The sequence below is a fragment of the Eschscholzia californica genome, unplaced genomic scaffold (assembly GCF_041429995.1).
Source record: "Eschscholzia californica isolate CP2 unplaced genomic scaffold, dmEscCali1.0.p SCAF_1, whole genome shotgun sequence".
NCBI classification, from domain to species: Eukaryota; Viridiplantae; Streptophyta; class Magnoliopsida; order Ranunculales; family Papaveraceae; genus Eschscholzia; species Eschscholzia californica.
This window is the reverse complement of record NW_028238198.1, coordinates 20,202,885-20,213,293: the sequence shown is the minus strand read 5'-3', so window position 1 is coordinate 20,213,293 and position 10,409 is coordinate 20,202,885. Positions and strand designations below refer to the sequence as shown.

At 35.0% G+C, this 10,409-nt stretch overlaps 1 protein-coding gene and 1 non-coding gene across 3 annotated transcripts; both read right to left on the bottom strand.

Annotated features, from left to right (window-relative positions):
• Positions 1 to 2,302: 2,302 nt before the first annotated feature.
• Positions 2,303 to 9,309, bottom strand: SOL1 (carboxypeptidase D). Of its 2 annotated transcripts, XM_086651401.1 has the most exons (15): positions 8,962 to 9,309; positions 8,673 to 8,769; positions 8,498 to 8,593; positions 8,334 to 8,364; positions 8,160 to 8,216; positions 7,802 to 7,897; positions 6,916 to 7,038; positions 6,677 to 6,781; positions 6,344 to 6,390; positions 5,893 to 6,018; positions 5,324 to 5,426; positions 4,746 to 4,808; positions 4,390 to 4,473; positions 3,036 to 3,099; positions 2,303 to 2,676 (listed from the first exon to the last, which is right to left on the bottom strand). In XM_086651401.1, the coding sequence occupies exons 1-15, from the start codon at positions 9,074 to 9,076 to the stop codon at positions 2,396 to 2,398; spliced, it is 1,488 nt and encodes a 495-aa protein (XP_086507527.1). In that variant the 5' UTR covers positions 9,077 to 9,309; the 3' UTR covers positions 2,303 to 2,395. The 2 variants fall into 2 exon arrangements, with proteins under 2 accessions (XP_086507527.1, XP_086507528.1); XM_086651402.1 differs by lacking the exons at positions 8,498 to 8,593; positions 8,673 to 8,769 and having other exon boundaries at positions 8,334 to 8,386; positions 8,962 to 9,171.
• Positions 9,242 to 9,315, bottom strand: TRNAV-AAC (transfer RNA valine (anticodon AAC)). Its single transcript has one exon. It is a non-coding gene; the product is annotated as a tRNA-Val (tRNA).
• Between the last annotated feature and the right edge of the window lie 1,094 nt (positions 9,316 to 10,409).

The following is a 10,409-nucleotide window of genomic DNA, read 5'->3' as shown; positions in this document are numbered from 1 at the left end:
AGAACTAAGAAATTCCTTTTTGGTTCTTAATGTAAATTTAAGTTTTTCTTCGGGTTATTCAAGATCACATTCTTGGGGAAAATTTAGTATTTTTGTTTCATTTATGTGGTCTCGTTCGTAATTTTCAATTCATAGAACTTGTTTTATGAAATGTGAGGACAATAACATGCTGGTTTTAGATGGTTTTCAAGAGCACATGATGGTCTAACCTAAGGGATGGGGAGTTACAAGTGATTATTTGTCAGTCCGATTTGAGACATTGTTGTGCATATTTTGTGGTATCTCCCAACTAGAAAGGAACATCTATTCTAGTATGGAGTACTTTATCGAGTCGAAACAATCACCAATGATAATAAGACGAGTCATCTCTTGAGTATACCACATATACATGTAACAGGTCATGCATAATAATATATTTTATTAGACCTTGGATGCCCTTGCGCGGATGGGGTGGTTAACTAAGAGAGCGCACACCTTCTTCAACAAAAAAAAAAAAAAAAAGAGAGCGCACACCTTATAACTAGACAGTTTTGGGGTGGCTAACTAAGAGAGCGCACACCTTATAACTAGACAGTTTGAGGACGTTCCTGTAACTCCTCAGCCTCTTTCAACCCAAAAATTAGTTTAAAAGGTGAAATTTTTATTAACACATACATATGAAGTGACGACCTATCTCATCTACAACCAATGTGGAATTATCCGGACACTGTCTACCCTCCCATATTTTAATGGAATTGAGTGAAAAAAGAAATGCCTTAGGGATTCCTCCCATAAACAAGTGATTATGGAGACTTAAGGCCTTACCAAGAAAACTTAGCCATATTTACTCTTTCTTGTTATACTAGTAGTATATTTTTGGGTGGTCTTTGGAGTGGAGAAGAAGTAATTGGAGGAAGGATAATCATAATCTGACATAATTAATGTTTGATGGCTACTCTCACTATATACTTGCTACTTAAAGACATAATACCATTAATTTGGTCAATATTTTTGGCCAATCTAATAGTATTCAAAACTCTTATCCAAAATGAGAATTTTATTATTTTAAATAAACAATGTAGATTCCATTGATCTTCTAAATAATCATGATGTCATATAAGACCCTTCTATCCTGCCATATTCAAAATCTTCTACTAGGTACATACATTGTTAGGAAGCCATATTGAAAGACTCAAACCCTTATCCATATCTATAAACTAGTCATTTTCTAATTCTAGTTAAGAGATTCTGATTTTTGCGTGCATACGTTATCTTAGGTTGGGCTCTTTAACATTTTCTTTTGAAATATAAAATTTTATATCAAGCTTATTAGATTGGACGGTTTTCAAATACATTTGTAATTTTCCGAATGCATACAAATAACAAGTCTATTTTGTTAAACATCTGTTGACACGCCTTCCTCGCTAGGTGATAGAGTTTGACCACGAAAATGCATATATAGGATGCCCAAAAGATTTTTGGGATTTAGTAGATGGGAGGTGGGGGTTGGAAGTTGAGTTTTCCTCAATTTCTTTTCTCTTTTCAAATGGGGATGGAGATGATTAATAATGATAATTATAATAATTTCGTAACCAACACCTAATAATCGTGAAGTTTAAGTAATTCTATAAGTGTTTTCTTTTTTTACTTTTTCTCTTTTGGGTTGAATTTTTGAGCAGAGTGAATGAGCATGTTTGAAAGGGGACTCATTTAATCTAAATAATTAGACAATTATATGATTTATAACGGACAAGTATATTTATTATTGAACAACTCTTTGTCAACTTGAATCTTGAGATAAGAATAAAAGCAAGGAAAGTTTGAAGATGTGCCTAGCTTGATTCAGCCTAAATGTTTATGGGGAAGTGTCAGGAGGCACGAACCAGTTTTACGATTGTCTTGTCGTATTAACCCTATTTCACCTGGTCCAAAGACTCGGACCAAGTTTTGGTTAAACCCACATACCGAACCGTGGTGGCAAAGGGTTGTCCGACGACTACTCTCCCTCACTAACTCTTTATAAATATCTCTTTTCTCGCTAACACTCCCGCTTTCTCTCTCCCAACTCTCCATTTGGCGTGTGCACCATTTGTAAAAATGGTTACGTCCTTAAACCGGGCACATAAATCCCTTCCACCTCTGGTGCAACCAAAAGCTAAGTATCCATGGGTGCCCGGTCCGGCCCCAACTCTCTTATGAGTTTTTGTCTCCAGATTCCATCCAATATGGAGGCTAGTTGGTCAGAAAAAGAGGTCAAGTTTTAAGGGGTGTATACATGAATATTGGAGTTATGAACAAAAGATAAGAGAAAATAACAGTATAGAAGAGAAGCAATTCAAACTTATTATAAATAACATCAAATTTAATGTACAACAATCATGTTTTTTCTACTTATAAGGTCAAAGCAGGCATCATCTTAAACTACACCAACCTTCCTCTGTCCTAGTAGTTGTCTTTGTCTTAGAATTGATTTTCGTTTAAACAAGAGGCAGAGAAATATCAAAATACTAACTATAAGAAGTGAAACTCCAATGAAGGTCGATCCGAGAAAATCAACTAGGTAACTGGAGTTACAACGGCTTCGTGGTTGTTTTACTGAGCCTTCTTCCGGATCGAGAACAAAATCTAAGCTCACAGCTGCATCTTCGAGCAAGATGTGGGTAGCCTTTGATTTGTATCCGGGCATTGTTACAGAAACTACAAGCAACAGTTGAGCAGATTTTGATTAGAATATCATTAAATAACGGAAAATTCTATTTCAATTTCAGATCAGAGATGAACTTTACAAGTTACTGCATAGTATGAGACATGGTTTATAGTTTATACACATGCTGTCTAAGTAATTGGGATTGGTAGATCCACCAGAGTGACTCGGTGGATCGGAAAGGAACAGTTAGACCTAACCCGACTTCATAGGAAATATTCAGCATTTCACTTGGCATTTGAGAACAGGATCATTAAAATCCAACTGACCAAACTAGAGATGGACTCCAATGACATTAAGATTCGTTACCCAGTTTACGAAGTTTTAAACCAGAATTCTAATAGCTTCGTACCTTCATAGCTCTCACCAGGAGCAAGCAACCGATGGTAATCTCCAAATGTCTTACCAGCTTTCACCTATTAAGTTGAAGATTCGATGGTAAATTAGTAGAACTTAACAAAAGGTTATTAGATGGGTGAAATAGATTTATCATCTAGTCAAGCAAGTGCTAGCCCATAAAAATGCACCACCCACAAGTGGGAATAAAACACTTTATCCTGATTCACTTAGCTCTACAAAAACGGCTAATAATGGTCTAGAATGAGTGATTCTATGAGTTGATTTGGCAGCCAGGTAATAATGTTGATGTGCAAACAAGTAGTTAGTTACTCAAATATTTGTAGGAGTAGATATTTTCACCAATTAACTTGTTAAAGCTCGATAATAATGGCTTTGTTCCGAGAACCTTAGTAGAGTATTGTGAATGAGTACGTACGAGAAATCTCCTTCTGAAACATAATACGATGAGAGATATTTTGACATAGTAGTGTGTTTGTAGTACTCTAATTGATAATTGCGGAGGATCACCCCAGGAAAGAAACCATAAATTGTTGGGCGCAGTCCAGGCAAAACTAGGGCCAAGCCCGAGCACCCTCTCCTAACTCCCAAGTGCGGGAAAAAAACACAGCTTACATATATCAATTAGAATTTACTGTAAACCAAGCCCCGGCCAAGTCTCAATCTACTCTAAAGAGAAACTTCATAGATATAAGCCCATTAGAATTTAGAAATACACTGAAAGTCTGAAGCAAGTAAAGAATCTCAAAGAGTTAGTTAACTACCTCACTCAAAATATTAATGGAATGATTAACCTTGATATTAACAGATCCACACAAGACAATAACACAATCACGACGGTAAAACCTTGTAGTTTTTACTAACAATAATGCTGGACTGACAGGTTTTGTTTACACAAAAATGAACAGATAGAATCTCATCGTCATCTCAATTGTTTTCAAGAACAGGAAATTCGAAAGGTAACATCGATGAAACTACAGCAATAGCTACAAATATAGAAGAGAGCATCTTGAAGAAATCATCTTAAATCTTTGTGTACCAACTCCTAATCAAATTGTTTGGACTCAAAAGTGAAAGAAATCATTTTATCTACCATTAGTGGCCAAATTGGTGTATTACCGTCACACCTCTATTGCTACGGCTGTAGATATAGGTATTTAGATTCTATGTCTTAACGAGCAATGGCTAAAAATAGCTCTGATGGGCGGTTTTACTAGATAGGCAATAATGAGAATGAACGTGTTGGTGGTCTTGTTGTATGAAGTAGTCTGTCAAAAATTTGTGCCAACCAAGCACCATCCTGAAACTAAACATGTATGAATTTAATTTGAAATGATAAGGGAACTTACTGTGTAATTGATACCCTTGATTGAGATAGATGCAGGCAAAGGTTGCCCACATTCTGTAGATAAGACCCTTCCATGCACTCCTGTCTACAGAATTTGGAGTTATACAAAGACTAATTTAGAAGCACGTAAAGGATAGTGGATATAAATAACAGAAACAGCAATAATATGACATATAAAACTCATTAATAATGCCTTGATGGCTAAACCTCTATAGCTCAGAAGCCAACCATGATATACATGTGCCTAAAGTACTAATATCTCGGAGAAGTGTTACAGCCACTTAGAGAGTTTGACTCAAGTCTTACATAATAAATTGATTCAATATATGTTGCAATAGCATGAAACAGACAGCTTACTTTAACAAGGCTTGCAACAAGATTCAACATACTCATTCTGTTGTGCTCCCAAATAGTGAGAAGCTGAAAAGGAAAACAGACAGTGTCAGCCGGTATACACAAAATGTTAAAAAGTATTAGGCACGTAAAAGAGATAATAAAAAATGAAGCTCATATCTCCGCATATCAACCAATTAAGTTGGATTTCAGATTCCTAGCTCCTGGGTTCAACTTTTTTGTTCCCATTGATCCTATAGGAAAAGTTTTGAAACTGAACATATTGAGCAATTAGAAGTACTTATCAACGACACTAGTTTTCTACTAAGTGGTAACTAGTTATATGAGAAGACCATATTGGCTGAGGAGACAAGGTGCGATAACCAATATGCCCGACATATTGGGGTTACTTTTAAAAAAGTACAAGAAAACTTCGGTAGTCTTCTGTTATACCATGCAGGAGTAGCCAACATCCAATATATTGGTTTCTTGAGAATCGAGAACATACATGTGATTTGAGCAAGACAATCTTCTTATTGAACAAAGGGCGTGTCTCAGTTCTTAAACCAGAATAACAGCATAGTAGAAAAGAAAAGTCAAACCTCTTCTGCATTAGGCCATTTTATATCACTAATCTCCAATGTTAGTTCAAAACAGCCTGCATGGATATAGTTCCAATCTTGCATACCTCCATAGATAGGGTACCTGGAGTTGTTTTAATTGATCAATTTTGTCAAATACATATAAGAGAAAAACAAAGCAACATAATTTTTTTTTCTTAAACATTTTAAGTGGAACATCGTTAGCGACTCAGACAGGAAAATCCAAGAAATTGTAATCTAGTACATTTCACTTTGCCGGTCAAGGACTTGTTTACATATCAAGCAAAATACGGACAGATAAAAAAACAGAATTTTTTGCGACTTTCTAAAACACTAAAAAACTGTACGAATCATTTGGGTGACGGGTTTACCTTTGTGAATTACTTCAAAGATTTATAAGCAAGAACGTATGCTTGTATTTATCAAAATTTATAGGAATTGCTGTAATACGTGTATACTCAGATATATTTATCAAAATGGGTGTCAAATAAGAAATGAAATCCTTGAGACAACTGCCAAATCATGAAACACTTAATGATGAATCTAAAAAATTTGATGTACGTCCATACCAAGCAGCACCATTTGTAATTCCTTCTTGAAATGTTGTATCCAGAGACATATTTCTGTGAGAACGGCTATACACACTTGCCATGTACCGGAAAGTAGTGTCATCAGGACATGCATTATACTCTTTCCTGAAATTGATCCATGTTGTTGAACAAAACTGCAATCAGCATAGAAATAATTACAAGAAAGCTATCATGAGAAATGTAAATTTAAGACCAAGTCATAGATGTATTTTCCAAATACAAGTTTACTAGTTGATAATTGTGTTCTCAAAATTACTTCCATTACTGTTTATTCAAAATTTTCAAATAAATGTCTAAATTTGTCATCAATACATATCCAAATGGAATAGAACTGAAATGGAATTGTATCGATGACTGGTTGTGGAAGAAAACATTAAACTAGAGATAAGCCTCAACTGTCTAGACTTAAAAGGGACTCAAAAAGACTTACTTTTGACTTTCAGAGCCATCCCATGGAAAATTTGCAACAAGCGCACCCTGCAAAGGAAGTAACTTTATTTAGGATCAAGAGATTTTGGGGGTACTCCTTTCCTTAATTATTTTCAATAGATAAACATCCATTTACATGTTAATCCTCATTCTAAAGTCCTTTTGACTACACTACTTTTACACTCAGAAAGCACTGAGCCTAATGGTTACTTTGATTCCTTTTCTGAAAAGACAACACTTAGTACAGTGATCAAAATGACAGAGACATTGTATTATTTCTGGTAGTACTTAGTAGCAATAATATTTGAAACAAGAGTGAAGGGGCAAGTATTACCCCGTGCAAACTGGCCGAGCCCATGAAATTTGTCTCTTTCAACCACCTCATAATTGCTTTTGTCTCAGGTTGTCTTGAGTTCAAATCATCATTCATATGAAAGAACTACATGCACAAAAATGTAAATCAGATAGTTTCCATTGATGTTTAGTTTAACAGAAAATAAGCAAAATATACGAGAAAAAATTAATGATGGACCAGGCTTGCTATAATGAACTGGATATGGTTTAGGCACTCACTTGGTCAGGGAAATCCCGATTTAAGTCAATGTTATTTGCGTTACCACGTTCCTTTAATGCGAAACCGTCAGGATTCATTGTTGGAAGTATATGAAGATGGACACTTTTTATGATCATTGTTGCCTATGAGATAGAAGAACAAATCAGAAGATATTAGACCTTGATCATAAGAAGTATAAATTACCTAACAATTTGAGGGGATAATAATCACAGAAGTGAAAAGCTGAAGAGAGATGATGTATATGAAACTGAATAATGTACAAATTTGAACCATTCAGTAAAATGAATGAGGTCATCATATTCATGGTCACGATTCAAATAGCAAAAATAAATGCATGAAAAAGTACACAAATCACTGATAAGGTTAATAGCAACATTTATACATTTGGTCAAGTGGGGTGGTTGTGTTAAGTTTGTGGTTGTCCTACCAAAAAACAATTGGCTTTGAATGAAGAGGACCTAAATATTATATTCTTGGTTAATTGAGCTTATTCCCCATGTGGACTATTCTCACATGCCCCCTCACATGCGGTGTTCTTTGATCCATACACATGTCTTTCTTTAGTTGGGTTACATGGAGCACGTGTAGCCATTGGGTCTATCACGTGTGGGCCTAGCTCTAACAACACGTAAAGTTTGTGGACATCCAACTTAAAGCCAATTCGCAATGACTGGAAAGGACTTAGATATTATATTCTTGATTAGTGGAGTACCTTAGTTCTCGTGTGGGACTCAGGTTGATTGTAAGGAAGTCAAAAATAAGTTTTGCATGAAATTGATCTAAAGCCAGAAGAACTCAAAATTTCTCGAAAAAAGATGATCTAATTTCAAGAATAAAAGTTATATATCAAGGCCACATTTCACAAGGGAAGTACAAGGGTGTTACCAATGGGTCCTTCATGTAATTGTCACACAACCAATTCGCTAGGAGCATCAGTAGTTCACGTCCAACAGGTTCATCACCATGCACATTTCCAATGTACTGAAATAAGTTTTGCACAAGGAGATAAATTTAAAGGAAAAAAGAAACCCAATAACTTGCCTCAAACAAAGAAAGATATGAAATGTGTTTCATTATCACCATACGACAAACTCGGTCTATACTCGTTTTCGTGTTTTCGTGTTTCATTTTCCTTTTATATTTCCTTTGTTGTTAAATATATACTAGACATCTACTTTCTTTCAGTATAAGTGAAGGATAGTAAGCTCTAGTGATTTACGATATATGAAATCTACATATTCACCTTAAATGCAGGTTCAGGTTCTTCTATCCCCGGGTTGTCGGAAATTTCCATTACCCACTACAAGAAACGAACCAAAATTCATTAGAACAAATTGAACAAGAACATTTAGCTCACAGATTTCATTCTTAATTGCATTGTGATTAATAAACATTAAGAAATAGATGAAATCTTTACCAATTTAACTCCATTTACACTCTTTCCAATACTGATCATAAATCCAAGAATCCCTCAAAGAGAGAAACAAATGACAAGTTAGCAAAATAACTATCCAAATTACACTCCACTTATTTCAATAGAAACAAAAACAAGAAAAAGAAGCAAACTTTGATTAAAATCACCTATAAATCCTTGAAATGCTACTACATCTTTGTCCAAATTTCTTTATAGCTTTCTCAAGTTCAGAATTTGTCATGTACCCAGTAGCTATATCAACACTGTAATGAACCCTAACCATTAGAAATAGGTCTTACTTCCAAATCTAGAGAGAGAGAGAGAGATTTGGGTGGTAAGAACCTGGGTTGTTTAGTTTCAGGGATCTCTAAGAACTTGGGGTGTAAGTCTTTCTCTTTATTATCAAACAAGCGTCGTGTAAAGGATCCATAGTAATGATCTGTTAAACCAGTTCAAGCAATGACACCTATCAAATCTTTGTTTGAAACTCAAACTAAAAACCCTTTTCCAAAACACATTGACTGAATCAAAATTTTCTTCATTTCAGTTGAATCAGCTAACAACCCAAAATAGGGGAAATGAAAAATCAGATGAATTTGTAGAGAGAGAGAGAGAGAGAGAAGAGGAGCACCTGAAAGATTGAAGGATTGTTCACCACCTCTGGCAATAGCAAGATCTAAGAATGATAAGATGAAGAAGAAGAAGAAGAGTATGAGAAGTGATGGAGAAGATGAAAAGAATTCCATTCCATTAATAGAACTCAGCTCAAGAGCTCTCTTTCTCTCTCTATAATGATGGATTTGATTACTTTCTCTCAGTAATCTCCATTTCTCTCTCTAAAGGATTTAAATGACGGCAAAGTCCTCTCCTCTTTGAGTACAAAGTCATCAAAACCAACTAGGGCAAAAAAATGGCTTCGCCCGGACTCGAACCGGAGACCTTCAGTGTGTTAGACTGACGTGATAACCAACTACACCACGAAACCTTTTTGTATTTTCGGTCCTTTATTGGTAAAATACTATAAACAGAAACTACCAAACCAAGGGAGCGGGAAATTTCATCAAGACTCGAGAGAGAAAAAGATACCCTAAAGTAAAAACGGTTGATTTCATTAGGGTAAAAATATTACTTATTTGATGTTTTTTCTTATCATTGCTTGTCCCAAAAATGTTCATGGTGTATGCCCTTGTTTCCCGTTATATTAAACAATATTTAGTTTTATTTTATTTTCTACAACCGAGAGTAAACTTCTTTAGATGTTCTCACTAAAGAAAGATTTTTCAAAAAGTGAAGATGTACAATGGGCATATTAAGTTCCTGAAATGTTACATGATACAAGTGGAAGAAAGAAAAATATGAAGATAATTCAACATTACATTCTCGATAACTAAAAGTGAAAAGAACGGTGTTGAGATGTACGAATAGGAGTGTTCTTGATCGTGAAGGTGTAGAGATGTACGAATAGGAGTGTTATTGGTCGTGAAGAGCGTAGGTAACAACAAATCTGAACAAAACCAAGCCGAAATATTGGCCAACTTGAAAGCTAAATTCGCTTTTAAACACAATTATTTCCTTCGTTCCAAAAATTCTAGAGGAGAAGGCTATACACCAATGTATGTTAAGTTCATAAAATACAAAATCAATTTGGTTCATTAGGGAAGTTAGATCTTAAAACAAATCTTTGTCTTAGGTTCATGAGTTTTTCAATCATAAAATAATCTTAATTCGAGAGGGAACTAGTTCCATTTCCGAAAGAAGATTAGATAAATTTAAACATATAAAAATATACATCAATTCATGTCTGAATACACATCAATCTAGCTCATTCTAATATATGTATAACACTATTGAAGGGGGGCAAAAAAATATTACTATGGCACTCCAAGCGATCAGGCCAAGCCAACCTAATTTATGACATTTATTTCCCTCAGGACATCTCATGAGAATGAAATTTGAACCTTTAAAAGATGAAGTGAAACTCCCACCAATGAACCAATCACATGGAAAAACTCCACAATTGTTATAAACATTTACCATCTCCCTCTATATAAATGTCAGTACATCTTCCCAATTGATCAC